Raw genomic sequence first — 18726 nt, forward strand, 5'->3', positions numbered from 1 at the left:
AGCATGTCTTGGAGAGCATGTCTTATGAGGAGAGGTTGAGCCAGTTAAGGCTTTTCTCTTTGGAGCAACGGAGGATGAGAGGAGACTTGATAGAGGTGTATAAGATTATGGAGAGGCATAGACAGAGTGGACAGCCAGCATCTTTTCCCCATGACATTAATGGCCAATGCTAGAGGTCACCAGCTTAAGGTGCATGGAGGAAAGTTCGGGGGAGATGTCAGAGGTAGTTTTTTTTTTACACAGAGAGTGGTAAATGCCTGGAATGCACTGCCAGAGTTGGTGGTAGGGGCTGATACAATAGGGTCATTTAAGAGACTATTAGATAGGCACATGGATGAAAGAAAAATAGAAGGTTATGGGAAGTGAAATAGAGAGGAGGATAGATTGAATGAGGATAAGGTTTATTTAGGTCAACACAACATTGTGCTGTTCTATAAGAAAACACAATGGAGAGAATCAATACCACCAACTACGCTCCAGGCCTCAATGAAAAAGCTGCTGTGGGAGTTGAGCTCTATATGTAACCAAGAACTATCCCCTGATGCACAGAATGCAAGTCATAGCCTGTGGAATTATTCAGGTCTTGTCTGCTGTATTTCTAATTTCAGGCCAACAATTCAGAGCAGTCACACAGTACAATTATTCTTTTATTTATTAGACTGACAGTGATGTTTGCTTCAAATCTACTCAAAACATTTTCTCATGCATTTGCACCATTAAAAAAAATCAGAACTTATCAAGCCTTTATCTCCAAGGATTCTCATTATTGCCATAATGGAGATGTATTTATGGCAATGCAACAAAATGTATTCACATTGTACCATTAACATAGTAAAGCGTCTTAAAGCACTTCACAGGACAGTCAATAAATAAGATTTGACATAACAAAATGCTGAAAATCTGAAACAGGAACAGAGAATGCTGGAAACACTCGGCAGGTCAGGCAGCATCTGCAGAAAGAGAAACATGTTTAACATTTCAGATCAAAAACCTTCTGTCAGGACCCACAGCATGCCTTTAACTACCTCATCTCTCACATAATTAGCTATAAGGGAGTGGTGTAACTGCTTATTTAAAAAGACACATTGTGAAGAACACAAAAAAGCAAAGATATAGGCAGAGGTGGGGAGAATTTGAGGATTTAAGGGATCGGGGGTGATCAAAAAGGCCAGAGTAGGAAGAAAGCAGATTACTTAGAGAGTGATAGAATTGGACAAGATCAGAGCCGAGGAACAGCAAGGACTTGGGAGGGATCTAAAAACAAGAATTTGAATTCTAAAACCAAAGCGTTCCTAATGTAGGTTGGAGAGCACAGAGATGAACAGAATTTGGGGTCAGTTCAGACATGGGGATAGCAGAACTTTAAATGACTTCAACTTTGCAATAATAGAATCATAGAAAGTACAGCACAATACAGGCCCTTCGGCCCACAATGTTGTGCTGACCCTTAAACCTCACCTAAAAACTATCTATCTAAACCCTTCCCCCCACATATCCCTCCATTTTAACTTCCTCCATATGCTTATCTAGCAATCTCTTTAATTTGACCAATGTACCTGCCTCCACCACCACCCCAGGCAGTGCATTCCATGCCCCAACCACTCTCTGGGTAAAAAACCGTCCTCTGATATCTCCCTTGAACTTCCCACCCATTACTTTAAAGCCATGGCCTCTTGTATTGAGCATTGGTGCCCTGGGAAAGAGGCGCTGGCTGTCCACTCTATCTATTCCTCTTAATATTTTGTATACCTCTATCATGTCTCCCTTCATCCTCCTTCTCTCCAAACAGTAAAGCCCTAGCTCCCTTAGTCTCTCCTCATAATACATACTCTCTAAATCAGGCAGCATCCTGGTAAATCTCCTCTGCACCCTTTCCAACGCTTCCACATCCTTCCTATAATGAGACGACCAGAACTGGACACAGTATTCTAAGTGTGGTCTAACCAGAGTTTTGTAGAGCTGCATCATTACTTCGCGGTGCTTAAACTCGATCCCGTAACTTATGAAAGCTAACATCCCATAAGCTTTCTTAACTACCCTATCCACCTGTGAGGCAACTTGCAGAGATCTGTGGATATGAACCCCCAGATCCCTCTGCTCCTCCACACTCCCCAGAATCCTGCCATTAACTTTGTACTCCGCCTTGGAGTTTGTCCTTCCAAAGTGTACCACCTCGCACTTCTCCGGATTGAACTCTATTTGCCACTTGTCAGCCCAGCTCTGCATCCTATCGATGTCCCTCTGCAATCTTCGACAGTCCTCCACACTATCCACAACACCACAAAGTTTTGTGTCGTCTGCAAACTTGCTAACCCACCCTTCCACCCCCTCATCCAAGTCATTAATAAATATCACGAAAAGTAGAGGTCCCAGAACCGATTCTTGTGGGACGCCACTAGTCACAGCCCTCCAATCTGAATGCACTCCCTCCACCACAACCCTCTGCTTTCTACAGGCAAGCCAATTCTGAATCCACACGGCCAAGCCTCCCTGGATCCCATACCCTCTGACCTTCTGAAGAAGCCTACCATGTGGAACCTTGTCAAATGCCTTACAAAAATCCATGTAGACCACATCTACTGCACTACCCTCATCAATCTGCCTGGTCACCTCCTCAAAGAACACTATCAGGCTTGTGAGGCAAGATCTTCCCTTCACAAAGCCATGCTGGCTGTCCCTGATCAGACCATGATTCTCTAAATGCCCATAGATCCCATCTCTAAGAATCTTTTCCAACAGCTTGCCCACCACAGACATAAGGATCACTGGTCTATAATTCCCTGGACTATCCCTACTACATTTTTTGAATAAAGGGACAACATTTACCACCCTCCAATCCTACAGTACCAATACCTGTGGACAAGGAGGACTCAAAGATCCTAGCCAACAGTTCAGCAATTTCCTCCCTCACCTCGAGGAGCAGACTGGGGAATATTCCATCAGGCCCTGGGGACTTATTTGTCCTAATATTTTCTAACAGCTCCAACACATCCTCTCTCCTGATATATACATGCTCCAGAACATTAACCTTACCAACACTGTCCTCAGAGTCATCAAGGCCCCTCTCCATGGTGAATACTGAAGAGAAGTATTCATTGAGGACCTCACCCACTTCCACAGCTTCCAGGCACATCTTCCCACCTTTGTCTCTAATCAGTCCTACCTTCACCCTCGTCATTTTTCTGCTCTTCACATAAGTGAAAAAAGCCTTGGGATTTTCCTTAACTCTACTCGCCAAGGCCTTTTCATGTCCCTTTCTTGCTACCCTATATTCCTCATGAGCCCTATCTGATCCTTGCTTCTTAAACCTTACATATGCTGCTGCCTTCCTCCTAACTAGTTGTTCCACCTCTCTTGTCATCCATGGTTCCTTCACCCTGCCATTCCTTCTCTGCCTCACCAGGACAAATTTATCCCTAACCTCCTGCAAGAGATCCCTGAACAACGACCACATCTCCATAGTACATTTCCCTTCAAAAATGTCATCCCAATTCACACTTGAAAGTTCTAGCCTTATAGCCTCATAATTTGCTCTTCCCCAATTAAATATCTTCCTGTCCTCTCTGCTCCTATCCCTGTCCATGACAATGCTAAAGGTTATGGAGCGGTGATCACTGTCCCCCAAATGCTCACCCACTGAGAGATCTGTCACCTGACCCAATTCATTACCTAATACTAGATCTAATATGGCATTCCCTCTAGTCAGCCTGTCAACATACTGGGACAGGAATCCATCCTGAACACACTTTACAAACTCTGCCCCGTCTAAACCTTTGGTACTAAGCAGGTGCCAATCAATATTTGGGAAATTGAAGCCTCCCATGATAACAATCCTGTTATTCTTGCATAGACCGTGAGAAGCTGTTCCTGAATGCACTGGATGAGAGAAGTAGACATAGAAGAGCTCTGGATCAAGTGCAGATGAAGTGAGTAAGAGACAGGTCATAAGACATTGCTGAGGGAAAAGAGATGATATGGATACATAATCAGAAATTCATCTTGAGGTCAAGGATGAAAGTTGTGAACAGACTGGTTCAGCCTCAGACAGTTGCCAAGGAGAGGAACAGGGGAATTGTAGTGGGAACAAGTGATGATTGGGCCTACAAACAATCAGGTGGATTTCTCCCTTTTCAAGAATTGGATGTCAACAATATGAAAGGGACAGTGTAATGTGAAAGATATGCACATAATCCTGAAATAATTATCCACAAGATGTATGAATATTTATTGAAGAAGCTGGGGAACTGACTCTCACTCTTTTATGTCCATGTCTGAAAGGCATAATCAGGTATCAGTCATGAATATCAGATGACTGCTATGGAAGCTTTGGCCTCCAATCTGCATGGGGTTTCTTATCGAGTTTGAATACAACCAAGGATAAAATTAGAATGCTGTTACCTCACTGCTTTCAATGCTGCCTGAAGGTCTCCTTCATGAAAAGCTGCCACACGATTCTTTTCTTCCACTGTCTAATTCCTGTCACTGAAGGAATATCTTCTGTATAATCATGAGAGCCTTTCTCTGCCCTTAGCTACACTGAATCTCCTCCTCTTTGAATGCTGGATAAGGTTTTCTTTCATACATTTATAATAATGCTGGAGATACTGTCCTTCAACCATTCGGTTCTTGAACCAACTGGCGCAACCCTAATCACTGCACTTTAGCAACACTATGACCACTTTGCACTGAAATGGACTTTGTTTTTCTTTGTTCTAATTGTGTTCTTTCTTGTAAGAATTGTGCATAATTTATGTTTATGTTTAATGTATGTTTTTTCTTGTGAATGCTGCTTATGTGATGCTATGTGCCTGTGATGCTGCTGCAAGTAAATTTTTCATAGCACCTGTGCATTCATGTATTTTTGCATATGGCAATAAACTTGACTTTGACTGCCAGTCTGTGAAACACATTGAGCTGTGTTGGATAAATGTGTTCAACGTATAGTTTGTGGTACCTTTAGGAAATTCTTGTTTCACAGAGGATCCCAGAGAATGTTCTTCACAACCTCTGTCCTGGTCAAGTGATTGCGATTCAGACTGACGCTCCCATTTACCTAAAAGAAAATTGCTGAATACATTACTTTCTCGGTAATTACATGCACCATAAATATTTTGAGCTGTTATCTGAATCTTGGAGGAGGTATGGTTATTTGTGACTACTGCATTTTTCATTGGCTTTTCCTTCCATATCAACATTGCAGACTGAACAAAATGCATCCTTGAGGTGTTTGTCCTTCATGATCTTCTGAATAGTACATCAGCAAAATAAAAGGCCTCGACTTGGCAAATGTTTTCAATTTTTCATTCGTCTCACATTACCTTGATTTTTCCTGTTCGGTTTACCCAAGTATTCTGAGTATGTAAAGCATAATAAAATGGAAGCAAGATCCATAAGTTGGTGAGCCCAGTAATAGTGCTCGTGGATTTTCTTGGTGCAATGAGACTGTTTGCGTGTACTTGTAGCAAGGTAGATCAATGGAACCATTCTTTCCACTTTATCTTTTTGACCGAATGTCCAAAGGACATCCAGAACTAGTTAGGTTAAGGTCCCACCACTTAGCCCCTTCCACTTGTTGGATCTGAGTGGAGCAGATAGCAATTGTTAGAACACCAAAAGGAAATGTCCCTTTTTTTTTGTACTTTCGGGGAGAGCCAGGCATGGATGGACACTGGATTCCTCCCATTACCAAACAGAAGATATTTTAAGATATTTATTAGTCACAATTTGGCCACTAATATTTCTGTTCAGTCATTCTGCAACAGCTACATTTCTATACTCCCTATCAGCTTGGAGGAACTGCTAATGTTCAAAGATTTTTAAACATCAAAAATATTTAGTGAGTCAACTCATTACTTATAAGTTCCGAACACTGGATTCTAATAACTAACAAGAGTTTGCAGTGAAGGAGTTAGATCACAAATTTCCATGAACAATTTTTTAAATACAATGAGAGGCACACTTCTGGTTAGAAATTCTTCTTTAGTCACGTGCAGAAAGCACACATGGTATGGTATTGTACTCTGTTCCCAATACTTGGTTGCATTGACTATTATGTTGCTTTTTAGTACACACAACCAAGAACAAATTTCTCCCTCTCCACCTAGTGCTGTGGTTCCACCATGATATTGACTGTTAACCAATTCTTGACTCAATGATAATACATATTTGTAATCATAATTATCCCAAATGGTCAAAACCTTTGCATCAGCAGGTCAAGTTGATTAATAGCAATGTTCTTAAATACATTTTTCATTTATTATGAAGTTCTGAAGGCTGGGATTGCATCCAGCAATCATTTAAAGTTATTTGTACAGAGAATTCCAGCCTACTCTTACCTACTGCCATTTTTTCTCCATGTGTGGATTCTCCGTCTGTTTCAACAGACTGGCTCTGCAGATCGGACCAGTAGCCGGAAGAGTTAAGAGATACAAAAGGGGATTCTTTCTCTGTAAGAAAATAAATGATCACAATCAAAAGATATTTATTGCAGAAACTAACTTTGACATTCTGCTGAAGAAACTGGTCACGGAGTGGCCAGAGTGTAAATTGAGTGTCTGAGCATTGCAGCCACGATTCCACATAGAGCAACCTACCAATTTCAGCTAAACATAATTTACATTTTTAACATGGGAACAGTATTTGCCATCTTGTCATCATATGCATCCTAATGAAGGTTATTGGAAAGCTTGAAGATAGAATTCAAGCTTAGTTTACTGCAGTAAATAGGAATTCCCTATTCAATTTTCTGTCACCCTCTTGAAGACACAGACTTGTTGAGATACAATTCCACATATTGCTCTCTATTACCAATTTTCAGTTGTAAGCATAAAAATAATTACTCAAGAGTTCATTTTCCTATAAGAGTTACCTTCAGCTGTGGGGCAAGAATGAACAAAGCCTGCGTTTGTCTGGTAGATGATTAGCTCCACAAATTTTCCCAGCTGGTGCACCAGTTGTCAGCAATTTTTTTTTATTATTCTAGAGTAACGTCTGAGACACAAGTCTTAGAGGCAGGATAGCTGAATACATTTCTGAAACCCAGTGAAGTTTAGCAAAAGGAAATTGTTTTGTTAGCATCAAAGGCATTTTCCCATTTCATGAATACAAGTTTCTCGGTTATTTTAAGCTAGATACTTGCAGATAAAATGCAGGACAACTAAAATTCCTTCAAACATCTCAAAACACTTGCTTAGGAACAAAGAAATCAACTGTGCGTGCTTATTCTGATCTGGAATAGATACAGGATCCATTATCAAAGCCATTCTTCTGATTATTTGTACATTATTTAAATATAGTATATGGGTATTAGTACCAATTCAAAGGATAGAAAAAAAACCTCAACATGCCAAATGTGTTGTATCCAAATGGGCACGGACATACCTCAATCGGTGTGGGAGGGGGTAAGTTAACTAATACTGTGGATCATTTTGGACTAATGTGGCAAAGTAAGAAGCACAAGAATGTAGCAGCAGGGAAGATAGACAAAGCACCCAGAAAGCCAAGAAGGATAAATTGCCAGAGAACAAAAAAAAGCAGGAACGGAATGAAAAAAGTGACAAAACTAGAATGATATTCAAATGCAAGTGTACTACGAGAGGCTGTTGTACAGTTCACATGCTAAGCAAACTAATTGTCTCATGATCAGATAGTATAGTGACTTTAAAATGAGATCTGGGTTAAACATGAGTAAGAATATTAAATTGGTTTATTACTATCACATGTAGTGAAGTACTGTGAAAAACTTTATTTGCATGCCATCCATACAGATCATTTCATCACAACAATACATTGAGGTAGTACAAGGGAAAAGAATAACAGAAGGCAGAGTAAAGGGTTACAGTTACAGAGGGTGAGCCGCTTCTAGTTCCTGGACGTCAACATCTCAGAGGATCTATCCTGGGCCCAACACATTGATGCAATCACGCAGAAGGCATACCAGTGGCTCTACTTCATTAGGAGTTTGAGGAGATTTGGTATGTCACGAAAGACTCTTGCAAATTTCTATAGATATATGGTGGAGAGCATTCTGACTGGTTGCATCACAACCTGGTATGAAGGCTCCAATGCACAGGATTGCAAGAGGCTACAGAGGGTTGTAGACTCAGCCAGCTCCATGATGGACACAATCCTCCTCACCATCGAGGACACCTTCAAGAGATGGTGCCTCAAGAAGGCAGCATCCATCACTAAGGACGCTCACCATCCAGGACATGTTCCTCTTCTCGTTACTCCCATAGGGGAGGCGGTACAGAAGCCTGAAGACCCACACTCAGTGACTTAGGAACAGCTTCTTCCCCTCCACTATCAGATTTCTGAACAGTCCATGAACACTACCTTGTTATTCTTTTTTTTGTTTTGCACTATTTAATTTGTAATTTATAGTAATTTTATATCTTTGCACTGTACTGCTCCCGCAAAACCACAAATTTCACACATGATAATAAACCTGATTTTGATTCTGACAAAATGCAATGCAGACAGACTATAAAAGATGCAAGGCCATAACTTATAACAGTGGAATAGAAGCTGTCCTTGAGCCTGGTGGTATGTGCTTTCAGTCCTTTGTATCTTCTGCCTGCTAGGAGGGAGGAGAAGAGACAATGTCCAGGGTGAGTATGTTGGCTGCTTTACCAAGGCAGCGAGAAGTGTAGGCAGAGTCCATGAAGGGGAGGCTGGTTTCTGTGATGTGCTGAGCTGTGTCCACAACTTTCTGCAGTTTCTTGTGGTCCCAGTATAGCAGTTGCCATACCAGGCATCCATATAGGATGCTTTCTCAAAGTCGAAGTGGAGTTTATTGTCATATGAACAAGTACATGTATGTGCAGGTGCAATGAAAAACTTACTTGCAGCAGCATCACAGGCACATAGCATCATATAAGTAGCATTCACAAAAAAGACATACATTAAGTATAAATTATACACAATTTTTTTATATAAGAAAACACAATTAGAACAAAAACAAAGTGCATTTTAGTGCAAAGTGGTCATAGTGTTGCTAAACTCTAAATGATTAGGTTTTTGCTGGTTGGTTCAAGAACTGAATGGTTGAAGAGAATTAGCTGTTCTTGAACTTGGTGGTGTGGGACTTCAGGCTTCTGTACCTCCTGGTGCATCGATAAAAATTGGTGAGGATCAAAGGGGACATGCCAAATTTCTTGAGCCTTCTGAGGAAGTAGAGGTGCCGATATGCTTTCTTGGCCATAGCACTTATGTGGCTGGACCAGGACAGGCTATTGGTGATGTTCACTCCTAAGAGCTCCCAATCCTCTTGACCTCAGCACCGTTGATGTAAACAGGAGCATGTGCACTGCCCCCCCTTCCTGAAGTCAATGGCCAGCTCTTTTGTTCTGCTGACATTCAGGGAAGGGTTGCTGTCATGTCACCATCTTACAAGGCTCTTTATCTCTTTCCAATACTCTGACTCATCATTGTTTGAGATTCAGCCCACTATGGTGATGTCACCTACAAACTTGTAAACAGAGCGAGATCAGAATTGGGCTACGCAGATGTGAGTGTATAGGGAGTAAAGTAGGGGGCTGAGGATGCAGCCTTGTGGGGCATCACAATTGAGGATAATCATGGTGGAGGTTTTGCTGCCTACCCTTACTGAACTATGGTCTGTTGGTCAGGAGGTCAAGGATCCATTTGCAAAGGGAGGTGTTGTGTCCCAGGTATAGGAGTTTGGAGATGAGTTTACTTAGAATTATAGTATTGAAGGCGGAACTGTAGTCAATATACAATAGTCTAACATAGGTGTCTTTACTGTCCAGATGAGTGTAGGGCCAGGGAGATGGCATCCACCGTGGACCTGTTCCAGCGGTAGGCGATGAACTAAACATTCCTGTCTATAATGTTTTCAAGGAAAATATGGAAGGGAAAAAGATAGGAGCTGAGGAAGGGGATGGCTATACTGAGCAAGGATAAAAGAGATAAGAGATAAGATTTCTTTATTGGTCAGAAGTACGTCGAAACACACAGTGCGTAGAATGTTCTGGGGGCAGCCCGCAAGTGTCGCCATGCTTCTGGCGCCAACATAGCATGCCCACAACTTCCTAACCCGTACCTCATTAGAATGCAGGAGGAAACCGGGGTACCCGGAGGAAACCCACGCAGTCATGGGGAGAATGTACAAACTCCTTGCAGACAGTGGCTGGAATTGAACCCGAGTCGCTGGCATTGTAATAGTGTTACGCTAACTGCTACACTACCGTGCCTGCCCAGAATTTGCAGGATATATTGGAAGGTGCCCATGTAATGTTTTAAAGTTGCTGTTGGTTATGGAGTATTTTTCAAGAACCTCATCCAGCTTTGGCTTCTTGCAGCAGAGTGCAAGTTGTGGCACTTCCCCAGCACCTATGCTGACAGGTACTTTTTAAGGGAACCTTGATAGGTTGCTCGAATCGATTTTCTATATGGTACACACTGCAGCCATGCTCTTCTTTTAGTGGAATGAGTAAACTTTCAGTGGAACGAGTAAACTTTCAGCATCACGGATGCATTGCCAAGCAAGTGGTATGTTGTTAACTGCAAAAATGCCAGAGAAGTCTCAAACAATATGGTGCAAGTGCTCACAATTCCACTCCAGGTTATCCAGTGCCGCGATTTGGGCACATATTCCCATACCTTTATATCTTGGAATTCCCTTCCTGATGCAATTGCTGAAGCATCTTCCCAAGGAGGAAGACAATAATTCCAGTAGGAACTCCACTTCTACCTTTTTAGGGTAACTGGAAGTGGGAAAGGAATGTAGTTTGGGCAGACTTTCACAATCTCTACTTAAAAATAAAATCAAGTTTTTGATCCTAAAATACTGTCAAAAACTCTTCCTCAGTAAATGAGAATGCTTAATCTGGGTAGGAGTAGTTATGTAAATTTGTGTGCAATGCCATCATGATTAAAGCAATACTGAGTTCATCTCCCATCCAATAAAACAAACATTGCCAAACATTTATTCATGAGACCGAGTGATTTGGGATTTTGAGGTCATTCATTCTGAACTGATTCCAACTTGTGCAACTGTAAATAAGATTCAAACCAAGAAAACTGCAGAACCAAGGTTGAAATTATCAAAGCAATAACCTTATATTGGTCAAGGTTCAAATAGTAAGGACAACAAATAAGTTTATATACTAATCAAAAACACACACCAATATGGAGCAGGATCAAACCTAAGCAAACTAGTTAATTATTGCTGGGAAACAACACCACCTTATCTTGTGCATAGCTTTATTTCTACTGTCTATAATTACACCTGTTCCTGCTGACACACCCACCTTAACATTGCCTCAGCCTATAGCCAAGGACAGCCTCCTGGTTACCTCAGGCCATTGGGATTGACATCTCAGTGCAAGTTACCTTCATTTCACTACCATTCTTTATTCTTTTAAACTCATGAATTGCAGATACTTGAACAACATTCCACGTATCACAGGCTTATCAAAATTGTATACAGTACCACTCCCTTGTAAAACAAGGCAGCTTTTAAAACAATGCTATTCAACTGACTTCGTTCTGAGCTTTGAAATGGGAAAGGCAACTTGTAACTACTGGAAACTACATACACACCAGCTTATTGCACAACAGAGTTTACAGTTACACAGTAACAGCATTGATCTTACCAAGAGCTTATATGGTAGCCAATCTTATTCTTATCCTTCAACCATTCGGTTCTTGAACCAACCAGCAAAACCCTAATCGTTACAGTTTAGCAACACGATGACCACTTTGCACTAAAATGTACTTTTTTTCCCTAATTGTGTTCTCTTGTAAAACTTGTGTATAATTTACATTTAATCTATGCTTTTCTTGTGAAAGTTGCTAACATGTTGCTATGTGCCCGTGATGCTGCTGCAAGTTTTTCATTGAACTTGTGCATATGACAATAAACTTGACTTTGACATACCTTCACTAAAACTTCTATTATATAGACTTCTATCATACATTGAGATCAACAGAGAAAAATGCTTTTTAAAAAAATTGATAAAGCGTTAACAATTTATTATTTTGCAATTTTCTTCAATGTTTAAACACATAGGGTGCGAAATGGTACAAGTTCTGAAAATGGGGATTGAGAAGTGCAATTAACCTGCACCTGTTGTCTCTAATGCCAGCAGACTGTGGTGCCTGCTAAATTACATGAGTGCTGCACACAGATAGCTCTAACTGTGGTGTTGAGTTCCTCAGCAAGAAGTTAATGTCCTGAGGAACCAGTCTGTGCCTCTCGAAGGGGAGGTGCAATGAGGCTGTAGCAGGTACTGCCAGACATTCCAGGACTTGTTTTATTTGGGAGGCGTAGAAGGATAGCACTATATTATAGAAAGCAATAAGAGAGATACAGTATAATCCATCCATGGGGGCCCAGGCACCCCTCCAGATAAACTCAAAGACATCACAACAGAAAGCCACAACAATCAACATCATAGTCAAACACCGGGCACCTGGATGCATTCTGGGAAGACATTCAATGACATTACACAAATGATTAGGGTCAGAGAATACATCTTCAAATGTACATCCCACCAAGTCCACCATGCTTCAATACACCTGTTTATCACTCACCCACCAACTATCTTCGTCAGTCAATATCCAAGCCTAACATTTACAGGTTTGGCCAACATTCATACACTTAGCACTGCTGTAAGCTTTACACCCATGGCTTGTACACACTGCCAGCTGGCCCGCATCACTCTATAGTGTGCCAGTGGGTCTTTTGCAACCTTCTTTCAAAGGCACGGCAGGATGTAATTAGAGGCAGCAGCAGCTGACCAACAGGAGCCAGGCACACTGCATGACCTTCGTTGCAGAGATGATAGTTCACTTGTCATCACTGGAGCAGCTATAAACAAGGCCACAACCAGCAGTTGTGCTGAAGGAATAGAGGATGTTGGTGTTAGCAAACTTTATCTTCTTTTCATGTCCTGCTCCTCCCTTAATCTTAGAATTAATTCTTCCCTCCCCTAATATCTCCAGCCTGGTCTCTTTTTCCTTTCAGCTGGCCAAGAACTTCAGTGGCCGTGGTGCAAGAACAGAAAGCTGGTGAAGATAAAGATACACTGACCCCTTTATTTCATACTTGCAGCCACCAGCTCATTTACTAAATTAGATGATCGTCAAGAGGCAGGATGCATTTGGTGAGAGACTGAAGAGAAGCAATCTGCAGCCAGGGCAGGGTCAAGCGTTATACAGGTCCAGGCTTCCAGGTGAGTGGGTTTGAGCACCAGTTCTGCTATAAGTCAGGACTTTGATGGGGCAGGCTGTAAGGAAAAGCCTGATGGTGCTTGGGAGGCAGAAACCCTGCATCTAATGTCAAGAATTACAGTTCAACACCAAACCACTGTAAATCCTTGTGCAGAGCTTGGAGCCCATCCTTTCCAGCATGGAAGTTATGAACACCTACATTAGTATACATCCATGATGCAATACCCAATAGCTGTTGGCTTAGCTTCCATTGGGAAAAAAGAAACAACAATGATCAATGTTGGTGAAAAACACTATGATGCTGGAGGAACTCAGCAGGCCAGGCAGCATCCATGGAGAAAATCAGGCAGTCAACATTTCAGGTCAGAACCCTTCTTCAGGACTGAAAATAGGAAAAGGGGAAGCCCAATATATAGGAGGGAAAAGCAGAGCAGTGATAGGTGGACAAAAGAGGAGAGGCGAGGTGGGCACAAGGTCGTGATAGGTAGATGCAGGTGAGAGATAGTGATAGGTGCAGGGGAGGAGGGGAGAGCAGATCCACCAGGGGGTGGGTCAAAGGTAAGGAGAGTTAAAAAAAAGTGGCGGTATAAAAAGAGATGGGCTAGGAAAGGGAAGAAAAGTGGTGGGGGAGTGGGGATTACTTAAAGTGAAAGAATTTAATGTTCATGCCGTTAGGCTGCAGGATTCCAAGATGGAAAATGAGGTGCTGTTCCTCCAGTTTGCGCTTGGAATTCTCCCGGTAGCAGGGAATTCACCTGTACATGCAAAAAGTTAAGGTCAAAAAACTGAGCCTGTAGCCATAGGAGTTACATAAACTCCTCCTTCATTCTCCTGTACTGAATATCAGCAGCTTTTCATCAGCCAGCAGCATCCACTGTACAGCATTGTGTAGGAGCATTAGGACTAACAGAGGTACACAAAGCATCAGCACTATATATAGAGTGTGCATGTACCTTTAGAAACTATATGGCCCATGTAGTATGATTTTGGTAACTGTTAGTAGTTGACAATTGACCAACTTCAATAAACAATATTTGGTTAACAACTTCATCCTCATTACTTGCCCTCTGAAAAAAAAAACAGCAATACAAAAGAGACTGGAAGCCTTGTTGGCAACTAGTTTGAGATATTGCTGCTTGAGGAAATTGAAAGGCAGTAATCATGAATGGGAGAAAAGAAAATGTGATTCTCAAAATATGGCGGTAATGATTCTCAGTGATGGACGTGGTGGCAAGAGGAAATTTGAGAGGTCTTAGCCATTTGTTCCATACATAAAAAGAGAGGGGAGGCATGATAGTGTAGCGGTTAGCATAATGCTATTACAGCGCCACTGACCCAGGTTCAATTCCTGCCACTGTCTGTAAGGAGTTTGTACGTCCTCTGTGTGTCTGCGTGGGTTTCCTCTGGGTGCTCCAGTTTCCCCCCAACATTCCAAAGGCATACAGGTTCAGAGCTGTAGGCAGGCTATGTTGGCACTGGAAGAGTGGCGACACTTGCAGGCTGCCCCCAGCACATCCTCAGTAGTGCAAAAAGACACATTTCACTGTGTGTTTCGACGTACATGTGACGAATAAATAAATATTTTATCTTATTTCTGAGAGAGAAGGACATTATCAAGGTCCCGGGAGAGAATACAGAAGAGACAAACACAAAACGATGATATTGGTAATGGGCGTATGGCTAGAGACCAAGGAAATGTTGACTTATGGAAGTCACTGATGGCACAAAACACAATGAGGTCTATGATGTGAACATTATAACTTTCGCACCCCCCCACTACACCCCCCAAATAGATTCTCAGCAGAATCCTATGCAGGTTAAAAGTGATGCAGCAATATGTAGGGATGGTTATTATGTTGGTTTTACTTAACAAATGTTAATTACACTCATTGCAATGAAATAATGATTATTGTACATAATTACCATATTCCTACACTAATAAAATACAATGCATATGTTAAAAATTTCCATGATCTCTCATTGTGAAACAGCCAATTTAAATGAATTGATAACATATTCAATTTATCATTTATGATGTTGCTTCAAATATACTTTGCACTTCTCATTTACTCAAAGGTCAAAATGAAAGTCAATTATCTTTTCACCTTTCATTTCTAGTGTGCTCACCAGCTTTCATTTCTTATCACTGGAAAACAGACTGAGATTACGAGAACAACAGATACCTTTCATTATACACTTACTCTCTGAACACACAATTACAATTCAAGAGTGAACGAGAAAACTGATGCTATTTTCATCATGGATAAATCTTTCTAGTCAAAACTGCAGCATTGTTTCAGTAAAGTACTAGAATCCTGTTAGAAGGAATTGCCACCCCAAGACTTACAGTTCATTTTCTTTCTGAGATTTAGGCAAAATGATTTCATCCAATTGACTCAGCCCAATGACAGTAGTTGAAGGGTACAATTTAGTCACCAACTGCCCCAACACATTTTCTAGTGCCTTAGCCAAGGTAATCATACTTCACAAAGTTTATTCCACAGCACTTCAGTGCTGCTCACATTACTCTTGCTTCTCTTCATACAGCAGTCAAGATATTGGTTTACCTCAGCATAGATAAAAATATTAAACTAAACCACCATCATATCAAGATAAAATGACTCTTTAAAACTGGGTAATATTAAGTGGCTTCTTTCCACCAACTCACTGCCAATGCACCCTACATCCCTCACAATCACATACCTATCCGTCATTTCAATTGGTTGCTTTGTGCCCCAACTCTATGCAATGTGATGGCCTGACAACTTTCTTCTGTGGTGAGCATGGCTGCAGAGGAACACTCTCACACACACACTCTGCCATAGTCAATGGCACATCACATCAGCAAGTGGCAATTGTTTCTCCACTGCTTATCGATTTTCCTCTGCTTGTGCAATCACAAAATGATCGTTGCTTCCAGAGGATTCATTCAGGATTTCCTTTTACTTTGCCATCCAACTTTAATAATACAGTTCTTCAGCTGACTATACATGATTAATTTCTTCCCATTCTACAACCATTGCTTCCATCTGTCACGTGTTTTCGGAGCCCAGTCCTTGAATATGCCAGAAGAACTTCTCACAACGACTTTAGTGCACGTTCTGCAAGCTTCAAATAGAAGGTTGCAACACTATCACTGTACTTTTCACAATGATGTATTCTATTCAGGATGTCCACCCAAATTTCATAGTTCCTATTGGCTCCTTGAAAAGACCAGCCGTGATGACCCATTATTAAATTCTGGAAGGAGATCGGACTTATTGTTCTAGAGAATGAATTGCATGTTGTGTGCTATTTATGCACCATACAATTGAAGGATAAAGTTGATCATTAGATGCAGTTGCACTTCTTGAGATGTACATTGCAAAATGGTGAAGCAACTTGTGTGCTTCCGTGCTTGTGATGCATAGGCCACTAGGCATGCAGTGGTGACATCAATTGTCAGCCCATGCACATTTGACATTGCTGCCGCAACACTGTCCCATGAACACAGTATTGGAATACATGGTGGGCCTCAACCAGGAAAGCAGCCCTAACAGAAGGCACTCTGTAAAACCACAGAAGACTGTGATTATTCCTAAAATTATACGCACACCAACTTTATTCATCAACATTAAAAGGCCTGGGAATTGCAATACCTACAAGCATGTTGCTACGTACAAATGAAAACAACCTCCCCCTACCCCCATTTCTTCCCCCGCCCTCCAGATAAAACTGGCATGGATCCATAGGACATGGGGCCGAATGGCCTAATTCTGCACCTTCAAGTCTGCTCCGCCATTCGATCATGGCCGATTTATTTTTCCCTCTCAACCCCATTCTCCTGCCTTCTCCCCATAACCTTTGACGCCCTTACTAATCAAGAACCTATCAACCTCCGCTTTAAATATACCCAATGATTTGGCCTCCACAGCTGTCTGTGACAATTAATTCCACAGATACACCAGCATCTGGCTAAAGAAATTCCTCCTCATCCCTGTTCTAAAGGAATGTCCTTCTATTCTGAGGCTGTACCCTTGGTCCTAGACTCTCCCACTACTGGAAACATCCTCTCCATATCCATGCTATCCAGGCCTTTCAATATTTGGTAGGTTTCAATGAGATTCCCCCCTCATCCTTCTAAGCTCCAGCAAGTACAGGCCCAGAGCTACCAAACGCTCCTCATACGTTAACCTTTCATTCCTGGGATCATTCTTGCAAACCTCCTCTGGACCCTCTCCAATGCCAACACATCCTTCCTTAGATATGGGGCCCAAAACTGCTCATAATACTCCAAACGTGGTCTGACCTTCGCCTTATAAAGCCTGAGCATTACATCTTTGCTTTTATATTCTAGTCCTCTTGAAATGAATGCAAACATTGCATTTGCCTTCCTTACTACTGACTCAACCTGCAAGTTAACCTTCAGGGAATCCTACACTAGGACTCCCAAGCCCCTTTGCACCTCTGATTTCTGAATTTGCTCTCCCCGTTCAGAAAACAGTCTATGCCTTTCTTCTTTCTACCGAAGTGCATGACCATACACTTCCCTACGCTGTATTCCATCTGCCACTTCTTTGCCCATACTCCCAACCTGTCCAAGTTCTTCTGCAGACTCCCTGCTTCCTCAACACTACCTGCCCCTCCACCTCTTTGTATTATCCGCAAACTTGGCCACAAAGCCATCAATTGCATCATCCATATCATTAACATATAACACGAAAAGTAGCGGACCCGACACTGACCCCTGCGGAACACCACTAGTCACCAGCAGCCAACCAGAAAAGGCCCCCTATATTCTGACCCTTTGCCTTCTGCCAGTGAGCCAATCTTCTATCCATGCTAGTACCTTTCCTGTAATACCATGGGCTCCTATCTTGTTTAGCAGCACCATGTGCGGCACCTTGTCAAAGGCCTTCTGAAAATCCAAGTAAACAACATCCACTGACTCTCCTTTGTCTATCCTGCCTGTTACTTCCTCAAAGAATTCCAACAGATTTGTCAGGCAAGATCACCCCTTAAGGAAACCATGCTGACTTCAGCCTATTTTATCATGAGTTTCCAAGTACCCCGAAACCTCATCCTTAATAATGGACTCTAAATATCTTACCAACCACTGAAGTCAGGCTAACTGGCCAATAATTTCCTGTCTTTTGCCTCCCTCCCTTCTTAAAGAGTGGAGTGGTATTTGCGATTTTGAAGTCCTCCGGAACCATTCCTGACTCTAGTGATTCTTGAAAGATCACTACTAATGCCTCCATAATCTCCTCAGCTATCTCTTTCAGAACCCTCGAGTGTAGTCGATCTGGTCCAGGTGACTTACCTACCTTCAGACCTTTCAGTTTCCCAAGCACCTTCTTCTTAGTGATAGTGACTACATTCACTTCTGCCCCCTGACTCTCTCAAATTTCTGGCATGTTGCTGATGTCTTCCACAGTGAAGACTGATGCAAAATACATTCAATTCGTTCGCCATTTCTTTGTTCCCCGTTACCATCCCTCCAGCGTCATTTTCCAGCAGTCCAAAGTCCACTCTTGCCTCTCTTTTACT

At 41.9% G+C, this 18726-nt stretch overlaps 1 protein-coding gene across 5 annotated transcripts in view; it reads right to left on the reverse strand.

The window, feature by feature from the left end:
• LOC127569940 (SH3 domain and tetratricopeptide repeat-containing protein 2-like) overlaps nucleotides 1–18726 on the reverse strand; it is a 78011-nt gene that overhangs the window by 39941 nt on the left and 19344 nt on the right. For all 5 annotated transcript variants that reach the window (XM_052015027.1, XM_052015023.1, XM_052015024.1 and 2 more), the window contains 2 exons: nucleotides 6336–6446; nucleotides 4955–5053 (listed from right to left, as the gene is read on the reverse strand). In XM_052015027.1, the coding sequence (XP_051870987.1) occupies nucleotides 4955–5053; nucleotides 6336–6446 (210 nt within the window). The remainder of the gene's footprint in view (nucleotides 1–4954; nucleotides 5054–6335; nucleotides 6447–18726) is intronic.

Source organism: Pristis pectinata, chromosome 4 (assembly GCF_009764475.1).
Source record: "Pristis pectinata isolate sPriPec2 chromosome 4, sPriPec2.1.pri, whole genome shotgun sequence".
Taxonomy (NCBI): domain Eukaryota; kingdom Metazoa; phylum Chordata; class Chondrichthyes; order Rhinopristiformes; family Pristidae; genus Pristis; species Pristis pectinata.